The sequence below is a fragment of the Dendronephthya gigantea genome, unplaced genomic scaffold, assembly GCF_004324835.1.
Source record: "Dendronephthya gigantea isolate DGI-Jeju-01 unplaced genomic scaffold, DenGig_1.0 000142F, whole genome shotgun sequence".
Lineage (NCBI taxonomy): Eukaryota > Metazoa > Cnidaria > Anthozoa > Malacalcyonacea > Nephtheidae > Dendronephthya > Dendronephthya gigantea.
This window is the reverse complement of record NW_021163152.1, coordinates 397,107-418,793: the sequence shown is the minus strand read 5'-3', so window position 1 is coordinate 418,793 and position 21,687 is coordinate 397,107. Positions and strand designations below refer to the sequence as shown.

Below are 21,687 nucleotides of genomic sequence, written 5' to 3'. Positions count from 1 at the left end.
AATGCGGTGATTTGGGATTAATTACACGTTCACTGCAAGCAACGAAGGGTTTTTATACTTAATTACGCAGATTTGATGACTTTTTCAATGTTCCAAAACAAACCGAATATGCTCAAAAACCAGAGTTCAATCTTAGGAAGCCATTTTTGGAATGTTAACAAAATTTTAGAAAGTTTTGGAAAGTCGTCAATTTTGGCAAAATTGGTAAAGCTAAATGGGTTATTTTCCTGCAAATTTAGGAAGAATAAATGATGATAAATTAGTGTCCGGGAAATTTTTTCAAATATTTTTTCTTTCACAATTAGAATGTATAACCACATTCTGCAGAAAACTTTGCACGAAAAAAATGGGTTTTGGACAATTTAATTATGGCTGCTGCCACTGGCCTAAATATTGATCCAGCCCTATACTCTCTTCTATGCACGCAGTTTTCATTTGATAGTCATGCAGTAGCTTTTAATACAACAGTTAATTTTTCATTGCACGGTTTATGACTCGAATAATTTGTACCAACGATGTATTACAACAACTTTCACTTTAGGGTCGACTGGTGTCAATCTCCAAAAATTAATCAATACCAAAGCGATTTGAAGATCTTTCTGCTTCTGATCTTTCGAATTTAACTCTGAGTTGTACTGTAGTAACGTTGTGCGATGTTAGGCGAACCAGGAGGATCTTCGCCATAGAGCATTCTTCTAATTTTTGAAGCTTTTTGATGCGATTCCAATGCTGACTGAAATTCTTTCATCTCGTGTTGTATGATCCCAATGTTATAATAACTGTCAGCTGTCGAAGGATCATTTTCTCCGTATAGTTTGAGTCTAATTTTGAGAGCATTTTGATGCGACTCCAATGCTGATTTGTAAGCTCTCATATCATGTTGAATGTATCCAATGTTAAATTCTTAGCGAGTCAGGATGATCATCTCCAAACATTTTAATACGATTCTGATTTATATTCGACTGTAATGCTGAATTGTAGTCTTTCAAAGCGTGTTGTGAAACTCCAATGTTGTAATAACTGTCTGCAGTGGAAGGATGATCTTCTCCAAAAAGTTTTGATCTGATTTCAAAAGCTTTTTTATTCGACTCTAAAGCTGACTTTGAATCTTTCATATCATTTTGAGTGTATCCGATGTTGAAATAACTTTGAGCTGTTTCAGAATGATTTTCTCCATACTTTCAATCTGATGTTAAGAGCCTTTTCATTCGATTCTAATGCTGATTTGTAATCTTTCATCTCATTCTGTGCGATTCCAATGTTGTAATAACTGTCCGCTGTGTCAGGATGATTCTCTCCATTACTTAATCTGATTTCGAGAGCTTTTCTACTCGATTCTAATGCCGATTTGTAATCCTTCATCGCATGATACGTGATCGCATTGTTGCAGTAACTGTCAGCTATTGTAGGATGATCTTCGCCATAAAGTTCTAACCTGATTTTAAGAGCTTTTTGATTCGACTTTAACGCTGAATTGTAATCTTTCATCTCATGTTGTGTGATTCCAATATTGTGATAACAGTCTGCAGTCAAAGGATGATTTTCTCCAAACAGCTTTATTGTAATTTCAAGGCCCTTTTGATGCGATTTTATCGCTGATTTGTAATCTTTTACCTCATGTTGTGCGATTCCAATGTTGCAATAACTGTCAGCTGTTGCAGGATGATCTTTTCCGTGCAACTTTAATCGAATGTCAAGAGCTTTTTGATGTGATTCCAACGCTGACTTGTAATCTTTCATCTCATGTTGTGTGATTCCCATGTTGTAATAACTGTTAGCCACGTCTGGGTGATCTTCTCCGTATAGTTTTAACCTAATTTCAAGGACTTTTTGATTTGACTTTAATGCGGACTTATAATCCTTCATGTCATGTTGAATGTATCCAATATTAAAATAACATTGAGCGGAGTCGGGATGATTTTCTCCATACAGTTTTAATCGGATATCAAGAGCTTTTTTATTCGATTCTAATGCTGACTTGTAATCATTCATCTGATGTTGTGTGATTCCAATGTTGTAATAAGTGTCAGCTGTGGAAAGATGATCTTCTCCGTATAGTTTCAACTTCACTCCAAGAGCTTTTTGATAGGACTCTAAAGCTGACTTGTAGTCCTTCACTTCATGTGTTTTCGCTCCAAGGTCGTTGCGTGTTTCAATCGCGTCGACATTATCTGTTATCTAGGAATGACAGTTAAATATACGAAATCATCTTTAGGAAAGGAAATATATTGATTTAGCTTAACAAAGTCTCTAATGGAATCTTCCTAAGCTCAGGAACTTGAGTAAAATGCCTTCCTGTTTTTTCAGTTTTTCAAATACTCAGTGATCCTCGCTGAGGATCACTGACATTAACAAATGACGATCGATCATATTTAATTACCTGAACACGTTTCAATTTTTCACTCACAACAGCACTAAATTCACAGTTATTGACCTTGTCGCCAAGATCCTTGTTGATATGAGACCTGTGTTAGACAACAAATTGACGTTATCCAATATACATGGTTGTTGTTAAATGCATGTGCTAAAGATTTACTCAATGAGCTGGAAAAAGTCAAAAAAATATTTATAAGAAGCCGTGTTAAAACTGTCACCTTACATATATTACTGAAATAGATATAACAAAGTTAAAAAGCTGCTAATACCAAAGTTAAAGAAGAAAAAGAGTGAACAATTCCTAGGAGTTTTAAACCTCGTAAATGCACAAAGGAGAGGAGACCTACTTAACAGTCACTTGTTCTCCCTATGAAAAGTTGGAATAGCTAAGGTATAGCGTTATGCCATTATAACCTGATCCCGGTCAGTGAAAGCATTCTCAGAATACTTATATAACGTTGATTTTGATTTATTATATTGCAAAGGACGCGCATTAACTGTTAACTTGTAACTATTCACCTATCCTAAGATGGAGCCTTATCATGTACCTTGTTCTAATCGCTTCTTTCGTTTCATTCACCTCCTCCGTGTTTTTAATCTTCACCTTCAGTCCTTCCACTTTAATTCCAACCAGAGAAAGTTCTTCCTGAAAGCGTTCCTTCATTCTTCCTGATTCGTAATCCGCCAAGACTTCCAGAAACCTTTCGTCTGTGAAACAATGTAACTCAACATGCAAACATCCTGGTCGAATGTCACGAGGGTCCTGATCATCACGTTTGCCTCCCAAAGCTTTTGCAACCGCACCCTCAATTACTGGTTTCAATAAACTATAACCAGCATACAGAGCGCCAAGACCCAAACCAAGTTTAGTTACAGTTTTACACACTTCTTTTGCCACTTCTACGTTATCTGTGCTAATGGCTATCACGAATTTCCCACCAGCCGTAAATGAAGCACTTGCTCGTAGAGCATCTCCGGAAAACACATCCGCCATTTAGGGAATGTTTGTTCCAGTGAAACTAAAACAGAAATAATCAATATTACAAAGAGGTGACGAGCAAATAATAATCTACAAATAAACAGGCCTTGGTGGCAAAAAACAGATTCACGCTAGCAGTGTTTCCGAGATTTACACGTAGTTTCCCTGTGAACAAAGCTTTGGTAAATTTAGACGACAGAATTAACATCCAATTGCACGAAGTTAATTTAACCAATGAAGAACGATTTTTATTTCATAAGTATAAATCTCTATACAGTATACACATATCATAAACTGGAATATGGTATTCCACCATGGTCGTATATACCGGAATACGGAATCATTCGACCTCGGGTCATTCGATGGACCTTGATAGGGTCGAATCTGGCATACTCGACATTGGTATGTTTGAATATATCGGACTATATATATTATTCATTCGATCGAACTTGGTTGGGTCAAATATGCCGGAATATGGTATACTGGACCTTGTGAAAATGTGCCCCTGTTTTGGTAAACATGCCTTTCATACCAAAAACTTGATGTGCCCTTATTTGAGTATCTAATTAAATAACACGTGCAAACAAAACAAAAATATTCTGTTCGAGGGCGGTGTTTAAAAATGCATTGAGTACTGTTTTGGTATTTGTAATTATCGCATCGTATCGAGAAAAGGCGTTTTATTCATTCACTGAAACAGTTCGGAATCCTTGCTGTTCATTTCCTATCGGCTGTGAAGTCAAGCTAATGCAGATTTCGACTTCAGACTCAGTTAACACGACGTTGACGTTGTCAACACTATAATCATTGTACGATATATGACTTCAGTCATCCCGGTACAAAATTTCAGCGCTCGCTTTCAATATTCCGAGCGGTTGCGAAAATATTTGACATTTGCAAAAGCAGTCGCGTGATATTTAAACGTAAAACAAATTTTTTCGTCTAGAAAACATTCTCGATTTCCACTTAGTCTATGTAATAGCACACTGTAATACTGCTACAGGAATTTTGACACACTTAAATGGTTCGTTTTCGTTGACTTGAGGAAGCGTTTCACCCGTTTAAAATTCTAGTAACTCTTACTGATATTAAAACCATGCATAGCAGCATAGAAAGTAAACGACGATACAATAATCACAATAGTATAATTAAAGTTCAATTATGTTACAAATCGGAAACAAGAGCGCTTTGTCGATAATGCCAACATTTCCGGTAGTTGTCGTATAACTTGTAGCCATACTGCCATATATGTTGTAGCTACAGGATTCCTCGCTTATAATTTGAGTGGCTATGAAATCTACAAACTAGTCGATTCTAAGATCCTAATGACAAACTGGATTATCGCAAGCGCGCTTCTATAGCTGCAGGGTGAGTCATTGACATTGACATCTGAGATTATCAGCATGAGATTATCATTCATCACGTTAATCTTAAAAAGCACTTTGAAAACTAAATGCTGTTTACCTTTGGTTCGACTTTCTCGTGACAACCGGGTAGAGTAGAGTTTTATTCGATCACCGATACCCAGCGCATATGTATATTTCTATATATTGTGATCTGAGTTCGCCACTTCTAGACGTGCTTACCGGACGGTTCTTTACCGTGCTTCGGATGTAAGACAATGCTCATGTATATATGTAAATAGATTCTTCAAACAACAGGCGAGGAAACATTAGTGTTGTGTTATTTAAAACATATGAATGAACAGATTAATTGAATAACAATACCACTCTATTCGCGCCAAAATTCGGTTTGGCGTTACCTGTACCATGAATCTTCCAAATATATGTTTGCATTCCAAATCAAATGATATGTCATTATACTTATGCACTGCTGTCAAAAGCATAAAAGCGATAAAGAAACAAAGTGTTTATGATACATATATAACTATTCATTAGTACCTCGATCTCCTTGAGTTCGTTTGACCGTCGAAAAAGCCTTTCTTTTTACTTTCTTCGAATATAATATAAATATTGTCAGTCACTCGACGGTTTGAAAAGGCAAATCACTTGCTATGAAAATGACAGAAGGTTGGCATGTAAGAGGCTCAAGTTTCAAGTCCTGTTATTTTTATTGACATACCCATCGGATTTTCCTATGAAAAGATCTGATTTGTGCAACCAGTAATACCAAGAGCTACAGGGGCTTTTTACGTGAGCCAATTTGAATCGTTTTATTCACGTAGTCTTTCGCCAATCACAAAAGAATGTTCGCACCTAACCACAAGTGGCTATCATCTTCTCACGCGTGTCTGCGTCTGAAAGGCAGCCAAGTCAACAAGCCAGCTCGTCTCGTATTGTAATACCCTTTTAATACGAAATGCTCTCGAAGTTCAGTCGATAAAAACAATCGGGATAACCAGACTAACCGCCCTTTGATGTAATGTTGAAAGCGATCATATTATAATTATAGCCTTGCACTTCCTGAACAGAACGAATTATGAAGTGTCTGACCACGTGACGATCAAGTGACTCAATATCATGCATATTCAACTTTATTGCTAGTTAAGCGGTCTAAACGTCTAATGCATTTATGTAGCAGTCTCAGTGAGTAGAGTAGTAGTATGTGCTGCAATATTTTTGGCAACTTTTCATTGATGCGAAAATTGGATCGTGAAGATACATAAGCTTTGATAAGAGAAGTCCAGTTTTTAAGATAAATTTATTAACTGGCCTTCTTTAATACGTTTTATTAATTATTATTATTATTAACTTCATCTTTAACCAGGATACCCACGTCACCGAAGTGTTTTTCAGTGGGGTCCTGCATCTATATGTTACATGATTTCAGAAGGAAACATGCATTATTTACAGCAACACATATATACAACACAATACAATACAATACTGAACGATACCATTCCATACTATGCCAAACAATACAATACTGTAACAACGCAATACAATATAATACTATATGATGCAATACAATGAGGGGATTGGATTATGATGTTGAAGAAAAGTAATAATGATAATAATTAACTGTATACAGAGGTACCTTCGACAGCGAATAAAAATGCCGCAAAAACGCACATAAAACCCATAGTGATTGCTTTCAATCCTTCCATATATACTGCCCCAAAACATGTATGAGTATGAAGAAAAAATCAGACTACACCGCGGCCGAGATCACTTGTCGACTACTTGCAAAATGGGAAGCAAATTTTACAGTTGAATACTAACTAATGAAATTGTTATTTCAACCATAGAAGCCATTGTAACAATGTATTAATAGGGGATGTACGTATAATTTCCGAATTGACGTAAATTGAAAAAAGGCGCAGCTATAAGTATAAATGTTGATCGTGGCCGAATGGGGTACTTGGAATTTTTTTCAAATCAGTTGCCTGAATTTAAATAAAATGCAAAATATTTTTTGCGCTCGACAGCATTCCTTTACATTCAGCAAAGGTTGGCTTATAGAATCCAAATATTGTTGGGCACTAAAGCAATCTTTTTTATAATTTTTTTTTTAACTGGGGATTTTTACTGGGGGGGGGAATACTTAACTATAGGGGGGTCAACACGGGGAATGGGGGATCTATATGTTAAGAGAGGCCCTCCTGAACTCTGTTGCTTTACTGACATTTGACTCGCTGTAGTTTAAAATGATGACGTAGCACGTAGTCGCCGAGTGAGAAAAGAACTTCCGTAATAGACCTTTGAGGTGCTTACGTCATGTCGGTCTCGAACAATGAATCGCAATGCAATCTGGGAAACAAGTGGGACAAAATTGTATAGATAGAAAACTGTGTGACGTAAGCACTTCAGAAGGTTATTGACACAAGAGCTTAACACTAGATGTTCCAAAAAACGGAACAGGAATCCAAAGGCCGACTGACAGAAATTATAATGGTACAGTTAAAGTAAAAAGCCAAGGGAAGAGTTTAAACGCAGCTGCACAAACGAGCACACGGGTCTTTTGTTGTTTCAACATCATAATAAAACTTTAACAGTTTTTGTCTGCCCGCCTTAAATTCGATCATTTATAGCTGTTCACTTCTGTGGCCGGTTGTTCAAAAGCCGGTTAACGCTAACCCAGGGTTAAAAATGCCTAACCCAGGATTAAATTTTAAACCTTGGTTGATTTGCGTTGCACAAAGCTCGGTTAGCGTTAACCCTGGGTTAAAATTAATAAAAAAATCAACCCTGCTAGCTAGGTGGGTTAACTTTTTAATCCTGGGTTAACAAAATGGATGAATAAGCAGCTGAAACACGTAAACACGTATAATTCGTCATGAATTAAACACTTTTGAAAGGTTTTACGAAACATTTCGACAGCAAAGAATTATTTAAGTTTGACTTCGTTCGGTTCCAGCTGATGTATTGATTTATTTATCTTCGCTTCAATGCAATACATGATAAATGAATACAACCGTACAAATTGAAACATCGTAATCGAAATATTTGTTTCGGATGCCAAAATTCGATTCTTTTGATTGGCAGCAAGTGGTAAGGCTACGTTTGTTCCTGAATTTTGAATATTCAAAGAATGCCTGAAATTTTTATAATAGATTGTTTATAATTTGCTTAATTTTGTTTCACATCAACATACAGAATGGTCTTTCATTTCGAATCTTTCCAAAATTCAATGCACGGAAATTGCTGTTCAAAACAACGTCCCTGCGACCCTGCCCTCACGGCATATAATCTTTCGACTGACAATATATCCTCGTCGGGTAAAGTTTTGACGCTCGTTTATTGACCAATCAAAAACGTTCTTATATCCAATTTAGTCCTTAAAATACATTTAATCTTTGGTTAAATATTTTAACCCTGGGTTAACTAGCCCTACCACTAACCCTGCTTTGAACAACACAGTTTTAACCCAGGTTTAGCTAACCTAGGGTTAAGGATTTTAACCCAGGTTTAGCACTAATCCAGGGTTAAATTTAACCTGCTTTTGAACAACCGGCCCCAGGTTTAGCACTAATCCAGGGTTAAATTTAACCTGCTTTTGAACAACCGGCCCCTGATGAATAACGCTGCGTTCAGACTGAGTTTCCGGCACTGGTGAGTGGTGCCCGTCACTCTTTCTGGGGCCGGTTGTATAAAAACGTAGTTAACTTTAACTATGATTAGTGCTAATCACTGTAGTTAAATCCTTAACTATGATTAGTTAACTACACGACTTAACTGCGTTGCATTAGTTAGTCGGATGATTAACTAATCACGTAGTTAACTTGCGTGGAGCTTGCGTGGGGTTGTTAAAAAGAGAAATAGCATGAAGTATCTCCAAATTATTGACCGCTATTATTGATTTTGAACAAGACTGTGAACTCGTATTTACAAAAAATGACAGTATTTTGATCTAAAATATTGGAAAAAGTGCAATAAAACAAGGAAAAATTTCAAAATAATTAAACGAAAAAGGGGCTCTTAATATAAAAAGGTCCCTTTGAGTCAAAATACCGGTTGCAATTGAAAATGGAGATAGCTAATCTTGGCTAGGATCGCAACTTGGCATCGACACGTTTCCCGATGCAGAATTATTCTCCGTTGCTGCCCAAATGAAAAAAATAAAAGCATATTGAAAGCTTACAAGCTTCGACGGGGCCCTTTCTAAGTGGATAACGGTTGACAACCTTGGTATGTGTTGATTTTAATATTTTCTCACTCCTCAAAAGCTCAAGACGCCATTTTCAACTATGTTTTGAAAAGTTAACGATGCCCTTGAGGATAGTTAACTTTAACTAGATTTTAACTACAGTTAACGCTAACTACGTTTTTATACAACTGGCTTAACTATGTGATTAAAGTTAACTACATTTTAACTACAGTTGGGTGGTTAAAAAGTAGTTAAAACGTAGTTAAGAGTTTTATACAACCGGCCCCTGGCGCTTAAGTTGAACATGACGCATTGACGCTTCTAAATAAAATTGGGCACGGTTCTCAAGAACGGGCACATCCTTCACAGGTAGCGCTTAACAAGGGCACTGTGCTCAGCATGTTTTATGAAGCATTTTTGATTTTGGGCAGCAGTGCCGGGCACTCTCTGAACTCTTAGTCTGAACGCAGCCTAAATCAACCTGAATAACATAGGACGCATGGTACCGGTACTATTAAATTTGTATGCAGATCTTTGCAATGCTAATGATTGACTGCATGGTCAGGGCCGGCTGCCACTAGTATATATGACAGTTCTCAGTTAAAGACTTCTATTTCTGTGGTTAAAAATTGGTACTGACCAGCAAGAAGGTTCTTTGCTTGTTCACTGCCATATATATAACCAGGAGGAAGATGATACGTGTTTCCAAAATCGCAGTATGATGACTTATTAGCTCGAGGATTGTCCCCAATGTAAAAATCATGACCTCCGCCAAAGGTTGGTCCATAACTAGACTTACAGTACATTGCATATCCTTTCCTGCTTTGCTTGATGTTAGTAATAAAAGGAGCAAGGTTGTCTTTGTTTCGTAGTGAAAAAATAAATGAAGATTTGGAATTTGTCCACCCAACATTACCTTAATTAAAAATGAAATAAAAGTCATACAAGAACAGTCCTCAAACGAAATAAAGTCAGGATTTTTTACCGAAATAACATCAAATTATTATTCAGACGAATCAAGAAGAATTCCGTAACAGGTAAACATTTTTGAAGATTAATTAAGTTTTTTCCATAAAATGAAGAACATGAAAAAGTCCGTAAAGCGTAAGGATTTTTTGGATCATGATCCCTCGTAGCTGCGCCGTAATTCTTATCTTACATACCTTGCCAGCCTACGTCAGCGTATCCACCAAAGATACAATTATTGGCCTTCACCAAAACCACTGTCGGTCCTTTATTGTCACAATGGCTGTGAAAATCGCGGGTTCCCCAACCATCTCTTGAAGCACGGTAACAAAGATTCCATTTACATTTCTTTCCCAACCATTTCTGAAGTTGTTTAATGAAGGCAATCTCTCCTTTCAAAATACTGGACGAATTTCTTAAATTGAAATGTCCACCATGTCCTAAAAAATAATCATGTAACAAGGTGTAATACGGCCTTTTCCCGTGCATAATACCGTATAGTACGTTTTCTCATGACCTTATTTGGTGAAATTTGTCGTCATCATATAATAATAAACTTCTTAAGAAATGTGGTAGCTAAAACAACTGCCTACGCCAGATAGAAAAAAGTCTGCCTAAGCCAGATAGAAAAAAGTCTGCCTAAGCCAGATAGCAAAAAGTCTGCCTAAGGCAGATAGAAAAAGTCTTGGAGTTTCACCTAAGTGCCTTTCCACAAAAGTTAATGACAAAAGTCCTAACAAACGACTTATGAAGGTTGAAGCCAAGTCGAGAGGGTTCTTGGTCTATTAAAGGCAGTAAACGACCTTTTCAATAATTTTTTCACAACATTATCATTTCAAATTTAGAACATTTCCACATTTTTTTTGTCAAAATTAAAAAATTCTATTCATGCATGTATTGAAGGAATGTTTTGCATCTTTGTTGGTGGCTCATAAGAGTAAAACTTGCAATCCATCCTATAGATTTAAGGTGGTCCTAAATTTAAAACTATAATGTTGTGATGTGATTATTGAATAGGTCGATCTATTGTTATACCACACTTGATAGGAAGTTAAAGATGCTGAAATGCTAACTTGGCTAATTATTTTGAAAAATACCTTCAATATATCCCAATTTATCAACAACTTCATCAACATTGATATTATTAATATCATCAGGTACATGCTGAATATTGCCATCATTGACTGCTGTTAGATCCTCTGGCTTTTCATTTTGCAACATTTCAATACTTTCATCAATCTGTTTTTGCAAGGAAAGAATTTCTTCAATACTTCCCCTCTTCAGGAGACTTTTAGGCAAGGGCACTGAAGCTTGTAGTTTGTCACGATAATCTTTAATTTCATCATGTTGTTTGTTTAGTTCACTCTGTAATTTATCATAAGCCTTGTCCACTTCTTCGTTTATTTCCTTTGTTCTCTCATCAACTTTTTCGATCACAATCTTCAAAACTTTTTCCTTTTGTTCTTTGATCTTATCTTTTGCAGTTTTAGCATTTTCTTCAAGAGACTTCATTACACTTTCAATATTAGTCAAAGCTTCGGTTGCTTCCGATAATTTCTTATCAAGCGTCGAGCAGCTTGATTGCAATGTTTCTTTTTGTTTCTGCGCAACTTCACTCATAGCCACGCACAAATGATTGGATTTCTGATGATTTAATACAACACAATCAATACAGCAAAGTTCCTTGCAACTTTCACAGAAATAATCCAGCACTTTATCTTTATGTTTTATGCAGTGAGGCTTCCTTCTCATTTTTATTTGACTTTTAGGGCAACTTAGTTCTTTCACAGATAATACATTGTGGTGTTTATGAGCTGGCCATATGTCATGCCATTCTGAACATTTGTCACACATGAAGATTTCGCATGATGAACAGTGTTTGATGGCAGGATCTTTGCAGCGAAAACATTCAGTAGAACTTTTGGCTCTCTGTTGAATCTCCAAAATATCCAGCAAATTCTTGATGAAACAATTACTTGTCATTTCAGCCAAATCTTGATGTGATTTAAAGGTAAACTCTAAGCGACATTTAGGGCATGGAAATGTCTCAATGTTTTGGTCACCACCACGAAGACGTTCAACATACTTTCCTAAATGAATATTACAACACACGACATGAAGTCTTTGAGGTATTGATATGAGCATATAACATTGCGATCCAGGCAATCATGTTATTTGTGTAATTTATGACCCCTATGTACAATAGCATGTGCTTGTTTGATGTCATAAAGACTTCTTTCAATACCTCAAAGTCATATCTCACACTTTGATCATGTAAACAGCCCTTACTCACCTTTAATTTAGTCAACTAGCTAGTATTTAACAATTAGACAATGAGTCCAAGTTGTCTATGAGGGAATAGTCAACAAAGGCGAAGCCTGAGTTGACTATTCGCTTATAGACAACAAAGGCAAGATATATTAATTTCGAGAAAATAATCGATACACTGCAATTACACCGAAAAATAATTTAATTAATTCAATCTTATACGGTAGCGCGAGCGAATTTTTCCCAAATGTTCACCATCACGAATAGACAATGGTTCAGTAGCCAATCAGAATGTAGGATTTGTAATAGACAATAGTCGGTACATACCAAAACATATTAGTTCACAGTGATATTTGACAGACAACTACTCTACTGCCAGACAGCAGATTGACTGACCTACTGTGATTTGAAGCAAAAGGAGCTGGGTTCAATTATATTTTTTTATTATGTTACTATTAGTTTTATTGCAGGGGAGTATGTATATATAAGCCCCCTAGTGGGTGAATTTATTTATATCATTGTAATACACTGCACTCAAAGCTACCTTGTACTGTAGTGTATGAAAACTGACATGTGACATAATTAAGCAATTCTTAAATCGAAGCGTCACCACGAAATCGAAACCACGCTGCCCTGATTAAATTACTAAAGTTGGCGAAGCTATAGTGCTATACACACAAATTTCGAGCGAGTACCACTTATAACCATTATAACCACGCGTCGTAATACAACAACTATAATTTCAAAGTAATATCATATACGCACCTAAGCATCCTTTACAGAAATTATGAAGACAAGTCAAGCTTTTTGGATCATGTAAAATATTTGAGCACAATGAGCAAGTGAGAAGATCTTTGATTTCATCAACAGAACCACTGTCAGGTGAAACATTCGCCATTGCTTTTCTCGCTTCAGCTTCACTTGCACCTTGGCTTAGTAAATTCAACGAAACGATCGCATTATAAAATTAAAGTATTAAGCTGTGGTTCACTTTGTTCACGGAAATTTGATTCTTGGAATCCAGATTCCAGTGGACTGAGTGGAGCTCTATTTTAGCCTGCGATAAGGTTGATTTGAAAATTGAAATATTCCAGCCTGGAAATATTCACAGCCACCCAAGGCACCCAAGCACCCCCGCGCGCTCGCATTCTTTCTAGTTGACCTCTATACAATAACTGAACGCAACATTATTTTTTTACTATTAAAGCGCCGGGGTACAAGGCTGATATATACACCTGTTGTGGAAAGGTTGCATCGACAGCACACGCTCGCTCTATCCACCGGAACACAAATTTGTGTGCGTTACATAATAACGATGCGTTTATACAAGTCCGCGTTTTATATCACGGACTGAGTCCGTTATTTACAAGTCCGTTATTTACTAGCCACACTTTTCCTGACCAGTCCAGTCCGCATTCTACAACATGCCAAATTTACTGAGTAATATCGCTTCTTTAGAGTTAAAAATTTACATGAATTACAAATAATTAAATCGTTCTTAAATGTGGAATTTGAAACTTCCTCATCTCTCTCTTTTTGTTTTAAAAAGTTCACTAGTTACTCCGGCGCCAGCGACGGAATTGAAAATTCGCCTCGGTTTTGTTTTGTCGTTTTTTTTTTACTTTTCGTCGTCGCAAGTCTGAAATGGCGCGAAAAATTCTAGAATTTACAACGTATATGTGACCGTATTTATCTAGGTCTCAGTCTTATCTCCCAAGAGTTGTGGTGCACAGCTTTGGCTTAATTTTCCGATGCGCGATTCGATTTCGCTCGCATGATACGGCAATTCCTCCAAGAGGAACAAATAAACCGTTCTTTTCATGCTGTTCGATTAAGTTTAGATTGAATTGGGGTAAGAATATATTCAATACATGTACATTCTGGTCCTATTTTAATAATATCGCTGCTATTTCGCCGTTTAACAAGATGATGTGGTCGTGTATTGGCGCGTTGACTCGTCGTAGTTAATTTGCACAGGAGTAGTTTGAAGATTTAATATATAAGCGCGAATTCCAAAGGCAAAGTGTAAGACAAAGCGAATGTATCATGCGGTTTATTTACATTTTTGAACAATTGAACTACTATACTTTTTAAAGTACGATGTGCTTCTGAATTTCGCGATCGAACATTTAGGTTCAAGGCATCTAAATGCGAATATGAACTGTATTGTTTATGTTCAGGGGCCGGTTGTTCGAAAGGCGTTTAGCTTAAACGGTGGATAAGCCAAAGTTTAAAAATACTCTCATACATCTTGTGAATGACTGAAGCTGCATTTTATGTATTTAATATGTACTTCCATTGACAATTAAACTATTTACATCGAAATATTTCAGCTCAGTTGTTGAATAAATAGATCATTTGATTTTCTATTTTTGACTTATCCACCGTTTAAGCTAAACGCCTTTCGAACAACCGGCCCCAGAAGCTCTATATTAAAGACTGGCACGTGCGCCGGAGTTAACGGCAGAACAGGCGTCTTGTTAAATTTTGTCTGCGTTCATACAGCCAATGTGCTGAGTCTAAGACCTAACTCTTCCAAAGCATATTTTGATGCAGTCACACAAAACTAATTTAATTTCTGCAACATTATGCGAATATAATTCCTGTTAGTGGAATACGCCTGAACTTCCTACATGGAGAAGACAGAGTAGTAAACACAAGAAATGGTATTAAATTAGTTTTTCGAGTGGTAAATATTCCTTTATTTGTTTCATTTACATCGAGTAAAAACGAAACCAGCGTTCAATCGAGATTAACATTGCAATATTGGCCTGCAACATTGCCACAACTTCACGTTAGCATATTCCAACTTCATTCGCGGCCATTTTTTGAGGACTGTTATCGTTTGAAAGTCCTGCGCCATTGCCCAGCGCTACGTTTTCTTGCAGATAGACTGTCTGTCTTTGTTCTTGCCTGTTCGACGGACCGAATAATTTTCTATGATATTCTGCACTCAGGAAAGTCGTATAACGCAAGATAATATAACCCAGACCAAGCATCATCACAAAAACAAGTGGGACGCTTAGCGACAAGGACAACACAAGAGCCAAATCTGAACCATCTAAAATTCAAAGAAATGCATTCAGAACAACTCAAAAGTCAAAATATCATACAAAAGTCAAAATATCAACACGGCTATTATATAGCTATATATGGCTATTTTGATACATACTGGATTTGTCTAGTTCTTTGCAGAACGGCGGAGGTGCGGAGTACGCACCAGTTGATGTACACGTGACAGTCTTGTAGGTCAACCTCGTATATATTGCCTTGCATGTAAATGTCACATTATCACCGCTGAGGTGCTCTTGTGTAACACCAAATGTTCGAAACAAACCACGCGAAGATATATTGTAAAGGGAAGCTAGAAAGTATACGACTTCGCCTTAGCCTTTGAAGATAACCATTCCGGGGGGGGGGTGACGGGGAAGAAGAGATACGTTTGTTTTCTTGCAAATGAGAACAGTTTTCTCTAGTCAAAAAGCAATTCTAATGCTATACTATCATAAAATTAATAAATTATGACTGAAAATAGTATGAAAGTTGTCATGCTGATCGAAAGTATAGAAACACTCCCCCGTCTAAATAGTTCAACAGGGCTAAGAAAAGAATTAAGTTGTCCTACCTAACGGAGGGCATAATTTGCGACACTCTTCGGTTTTTTTCCCATATTTCCATTCGCCATGGGCCTTGCATAATATGGTGACATCATGGCTAAGAACTCTTTTGTTGCCAAAGCCATCAGCGCAAGTGAAGGACTCTTCCCAACCTTGAGAAGTTTCATGATGAAAATAAACTTCAAATTAAGGACTTTGCGCAATGCAGTCAGTCTACCCATTCCATTCTCGGATTTAGCCTTTTGATTTATGTTTTTTAAATATCAACCACTAGCTGGCGCGAAAATATTTCTTAAAATGGCGAACTTCGTTTCTAATCTGAAAAGCTGTAAAAGGTAGCCTACAGTAAAGCCTTTAACCATAAACATATGAACTGTCATCCGTTACATTCTAAGATAGAGCGGACTAAAGGTGAAAAAGATTTTGACGAAGAGTTATTTGAATATTTTTGCATAAATTTCGATTGTGAACGCGTTTTGAAAACGCAAGAAGCAAAGTGCCAAGGAATACGTGCAGGTACTGTTAAGATTTCATTTGTTTGTTTCTTTTCAAATATTCCTTTGTACTACCAGTAGATTATACTAAAATAATTACACAACTCGTTCTGGTTATCTGAAAACGAATAGTAACCTCTATTTGCTGTCTATCAATTTTGGTAAAAAGACAGTTAATACATATGAATTACTGTAAGCTAGCTACAACATACCTTCATAAAGTTCTGTAAATTTTGTGAACTGCGATTTTTTCATGTGTTGGAACGTTTTGCACGTCTTAAGCGCTGGAAGGGTAATAGAAAAGCTTGTGGTATGATCGAAAATCGTGAATATACTAATAATAAATGCATACCCATAACTAAATATAAACAGTTACATATTGTATTATTGGCATACTTTTAAAAGGTATTCATATATTGTACTGCAAATGCGTACATGCAAACTTACTAGTTTCTATCATCGAATACGTGATCCTATATCTGCTGGCTGAATTTCCGCTAAGCTTGTTGTAGATTACTTCGATTGAACTGCTGTCTGACACTACAGTGTTTGTACTTAGGTCACTGTCGTTTTTGAAGCTTCTTACGAAGTCCCATGACTTTCCATTGAATCTGGCTACGTCGAGTCTATCATACTTAGGCAAATATAGGTCTGAAATAGTACATTGATATACACTTGACGTTATTCTTAATTCCTCCGACCGTTACAGCACGAAGGTAGTTACGTATTGTACCAATTGTTGGGTTAATAATTTATGGTCGGTGGGGAGGTCTGGAACGCGGGGGAAATACCCGGAGGGCGGAGGCGGGTGAAGTGCAAGAACTATTGCGAAAAACAGCAAAACATTACAGATAAGAATGCGAAAGTAAGTAACTTCCCCCCCCGATAACGGGGGGGGGCTGTTGCAGGTTCTCACTAATTTATCCAGGGCACATAGCAATCAAACGAAGCTTACCATGGACTGTGATTTTTGCATATCCTCTTGGTACAGTAATTCGGTATATCAAGGAAAGATCGTTTGGATATGGAGTTATAGGAATGCTTATCTCTCCTGATTCGCCGATTTCGTTGATAACTAGTTAAAAAACCAGAAGTCCGGATAGTAATTGAAATTAAAGATTTATTCAAAATAAGCATTACTAAGAACGTAGTATGTTCGCTTGGGCCATCAGCAATATTCATTACATTTCACAATCTTTCACAGCCAAACTTCATACTGTATTACTAATGAATTTTCACAGTTCAAAAAATTTAGTTGAATTTAAAAAAACGGTCTGTTAACTGTCGTTAAAAATAGTGACTTGTGATACACAATATTTCGATTTAGCCCTACAGCCCAACTAGATGAGAACATAAAATTCTAAAAAAATCATTACCATTTTGATAGCTATACTTGTAGAAACGGATTTTAAACTGGGTTGTTGAATTAAAATCCAAAACGAGGGTCCTCAAAACTCCAGGCGCGATGTAGTGAAATCTGCCGCTATCCGCATAAGTGAACACCTTTAGAGGGCTGCCGTGTGGTTCAAAATATCGAGAGTAATTCTTTGTACCGGCGACCTTCCAAATTGTTAGTTTCTCGCCTACTGGTATCGTCAGATTGTCAAAGAGAATTGAGACTGTACCTCCACCCAACGTCGGAAGCGTTACTGTATACCTACAGTGCTTCGAACGTCGGTCATGCTAAAACGAATCGAATGTTCCTTAATTAATTAAAAATTAAAACAAGGGTACTAATAATAGACCTTTTGCAATATTATTGGCCAGATCATGCAGATTAATGATAAGGTTGATAAGATGCAAGATACAACTACTGTGGTTTTAAGGAAAAGGCTCTCCAAATTGATTTCACTTTGGGCAGTGGAGCCCAAAAATTTCAATCCTATAAAGTCAAATTGCTTTGTTCATTAAAACCATTTAATGATAAGTCAATGTTGATCATGTATTGAATTGACTTATCAACTTTTTCGAATGTGCTATTAACCTAATCTACTTGGCACTGAGATAGAATAGAGAATACCAAATGTCTTGGTGTTCTTAGAAGCTTTAAAACTTTATTAGATTATAATTACATCACTAGAGTCTATACTTCCCCATCTTCCATAAAACAGTTGATTACATTCTCTATCAACATCTAAAGGGTGATAGAAATGTATTTCGATATCTAATAATCACATATGCATGTGCAGTATATACTGTAACTAAAGGGACAGCTTTATTATGCTAGCTAGCTAGGTTATTTTCAGTATATACAGTTGTCACAAAATTTTATTATACCCTGCAAAGAAGAATATGATAATAATACATAGAATTGATCACATAAAAAACTGTTGACAGAGAGGATATTAAATCACATACAATACCTGCAGCCCTTATATTAGTGAAAGTAATTTCATTGCACCTCTAGGAGAGAATGTTTAAATCATTAACAATATTTATATATACCTTTAGGGATAGTTCGGTAGAGAAAAATAAAACTTCTGCTTGTTGTGACATCAGATTTGTTTGCAGTAAACACAACTTGTGCATCAGGTGATGTTGTAAAGAATGATAGTGTAGGAGTTTCTGTTGATGATGTGTACTCTTGCAGGATACTGGTAAAGTTGCCATCATAGAAGGTCACCTTGTCTCCAGGTAACAAATTATGTTGTAAAAACGAGAGCTGAAGTACATTATCACTTCTTGTTGTATTTGTTAAATTACTAGTCTGCAAGATGAAGTAACAGAATAGGTTATTTACAGGTAGGAAAAAAGAATCTTGGCTTCTTGTGATATTTTCTAGGTTGTACTGCCTATATTATTGGTAGAGAAAAGCTTTGTAATTCCCTGTATTGGATGTATGTCACTCACTACACATAATTAACTAATGTTAGGGTCATCATTACTGGTCACAAAGTTCTTCAGTATATACACTGCATATATAACATGACATCATCAACAGAGAGTTTCTATTTTGATGACTCATGGTTATGAGGATTAATTGAGGTGAGCATTAATTGGGATAGTGGATATGGTTTAAATAATTGGCAAGATCATGTATGATAGGCTTAATTAGATAGACTGAGTGAAGGTTTAAATCTGATATGCACATAGGCATCCAAATGACTAAGGAATAAGCTGGTCTGGAGCAGATGAGCAAAATATATACCAGTTTTCAGTGATAGCAATGCCTAAATTGCCAGACTGATTTTTTGGCAACACTGGTATATTAAGGGAAATTAAATAGCGGGAGCGCAGATTACAATTGCAGGACTTTTTAAATACCTCAATGGTGTAAATTTTGGAAGGACCAGTAACATTTTTATCATCTTGTATTTGTTCAAAGAAAAATGCATCAAGAGAAACTGGCTTTGCTCCAGCTAAATCATAAAAAATGCATTGTTAAACCATGTTGTTAAACCCATCATACTTTCTTTGTACGTCAAAAATTGTATGTCATCATACTTTGGTATATGTCTACATATTAGCTAAACACTCAAGCCTTGGTCTTGATTAGGCCTAATATAGATTAGGTCTAAGGTCAGGTTTAATAGTCTAGAATGTTTCCACTTGTCCTTGCCCAGCTTACTCTAATAGCTACAGCGATTTTCAAGGTTTTAAACATCACAACCACTACACATATACCTACTGCTTTGTGCTGCGAGTGCTTCCAAGGTCAATACATGTACTGAAGTGTTTACATTTTTAACATTTGATGTGAAATTTAGTATTAATAAATGTAATATTCATTGTAGTTTCAATATGGTTCATATGATTATAAAATTACAGTAAGAAATCAACAAACGTGATAGAGAAGAACGTCATGGAACAATACCTTGGACAGCGAATAAAAATGCCGCAAAAACGCGCATAAAAACCATAGTCATTGCTTTCAATCCTTCCATACTCCCCCCCGAAAATGTATGATGCAATTATGCAAAAAAATCAGTCTACACTGATCGCAGCCGAGATCGCTCGACGAGTCCACCAGACGTCCACTCCTTTGAATATGAACTTATGAAACTTGTTTGTAGCTGTGTTTGAAAATGTTATTTCAAACATGGAAGCCTTTCTTATACAGCATGGTAACAATGTAACAATAAACATAAAGGATGTACGTATAATTTTCTAATTGACGTAAATCAAAACCCCCGCCATTTATCCTACAAATCTAGCGCAAGACAGCAAGACACACATTCTTTTGGATACGTTAAAAGTAGGTCGGAGACTTCGTCAGTTATAGAAAACAATGACGTTGTGTCAATTAACCGCAAAAAAAAAAAAAAGCATGGCGCTTTCCTTTGCTTCAGCGCATTCGGTTTTCGAGAGATTTTATTCAAATAATGCAATGATGCATAATTACTAGTCGCGAAATAAAGATCCTTACACGTCATGGTTTGAAGGAACCGGTAAACATGACGCATGTAGCGGGTTGTAGCGGGTAACAATGACAAATGCTGTCTGAATAGATGACTTCATGCGTCTTATTACGAGCGCCTATTTGACATCAAGCAGGTTGTTATGAATGCTATTTGCCTCTGATTAATATGAAGCATTTCTACTGTTATTTTCAATATCTCAATACAGCGTGGAGTTTGCTGCTAGACTCACTGACTCTTCAGAGACTCACTGGAGTTTGCTGCTAGACTCACTGACTCCTCAGAGACTCACTGGAGTTTGCTGCTAGACTTACGGACCTCTTTTAAGAAATTTCGAATGGGGGAGGGTGCATTGCAAAAAAAAGACCTCTCTCTAGCACAGCAAAGTATAAAGGTTGATCTTGGCCGAAGGGGGTACTTGGAAATTTTTTGATATCAGTTGATTTAAAAATAATATGCAAAATATTATGTTTTCACGCTCGATAGATGATTTCAGTGAAATTTCATTCAGCAAAGGTTGGCTTACAGAATCCAATGCTAATACATTGTAGGGGACTAATGCAATCTTTATTTTTTATCAATGTTTCCTTTAAACAGGGGATTTTTACTGAGGGGAGTAATACTTAACTGGGGGACCAATGATTGGGGCCTGGATCCCTAGTCTATATGATTAAAGATGCCCTGCTTGACTTACTCCTAAACTCTGTTGCTTTGCTGACATTTGACCCGCTGTAGTGTAAAATCATGACGTAGCACGTACTCGCTGAGTGAGAAAAGAACTTCCGTCATTGACATAAGAACTTAGCGCTAGGTGCTACAAATAAAACGGAACAGAAATCAAAGGCCGACTGACGGATGAGTGCAAATCAGCGAATTAAAGGGAAAAGTTTAAACGCAGAAGCACAAACGAGCACACGAGCCTTTTGAGATTCACCAAATCTACGACGCGGACGTGAAATAAAACGGCTCTAATTTCCACAGTTTCCCAACACGAAGTCGTAGATTTCGTGCATCTAATTAAGGCCTGTTTACATGGAGTGGGTTATCCCCAACCTCCTCCGCAGGCCCTTTTCGGGCAAATA

General features: G+C 36.7%; 3 protein-coding genes across 3 annotated transcripts; all 3 read right to left on the bottom strand.

Moving 5' to 3' along the window:
* Nucleotides 1–1,158: 1,158 nt before the first annotated feature.
* LOC114536669 (nephrocystin-3-like) lies at nucleotides 1,159–3,040 on the bottom strand. The gene is made up of 3 exons (XM_028558021.1): nucleotides 2,925–3,040; nucleotides 2,381–2,465; nucleotides 1,159–2,178 (listed from the first exon to the last, which is right to left on the bottom strand). The coding sequence occupies exons 1-3, from the start codon at nucleotides 3,038–3,040 to the stop codon at nucleotides 1,159–1,161; spliced, it is 1,221 nt and encodes a 406-aa protein (XP_028413822.1).
* Nucleotides 3,041–3,200: 160 nt separating this feature from the next.
* On the bottom strand, nucleotides 3,201–13,118 carry LOC114536691 (E3 ubiquitin-protein ligase TRIM56-like). Its single transcript, XM_028558045.1, has 5 exons — nucleotides 12,902–13,118; nucleotides 10,966–11,958; nucleotides 10,066–10,308; nucleotides 9,543–9,818; nucleotides 3,201–3,395 (listed from the first exon to the last, which is right to left on the bottom strand). Exons 1-5 carry the CDS (start codon nucleotides 13,032–13,034, stop codon nucleotides 3,301–3,303), a joined length of 1,740 nt encoding a protein of 579 aa, XP_028413846.1. The 5' UTR covers nucleotides 13,035–13,118; the 3' UTR covers nucleotides 3,201–3,300.
* A 1,759-nt stretch (nucleotides 13,119–14,877) lies between these two features.
* Nucleotides 14,878–20,375, bottom strand: LOC114536677. The gene is made up of 11 exons (XM_028558028.1): nucleotides 20,062–20,375; nucleotides 19,512–19,606; nucleotides 18,693–18,954; nucleotides 18,320–18,381; nucleotides 17,624–17,930; nucleotides 17,203–17,322; nucleotides 16,695–16,898; nucleotides 16,460–16,531; nucleotides 15,762–15,905; nucleotides 15,309–15,500; nucleotides 14,878–15,197 (listed from the first exon to the last, which is right to left on the bottom strand). The coding sequence occupies exons 1-11, from the start codon at nucleotides 20,129–20,131 to the stop codon at nucleotides 14,932–14,934; spliced, it is 1,794 nt and encodes a 597-aa protein (XP_028413829.1). The 5' UTR covers nucleotides 20,132–20,375; the 3' UTR covers nucleotides 14,878–14,931.
* Between the last annotated feature and the right edge of the window lie 1,312 nt (nucleotides 20,376–21,687).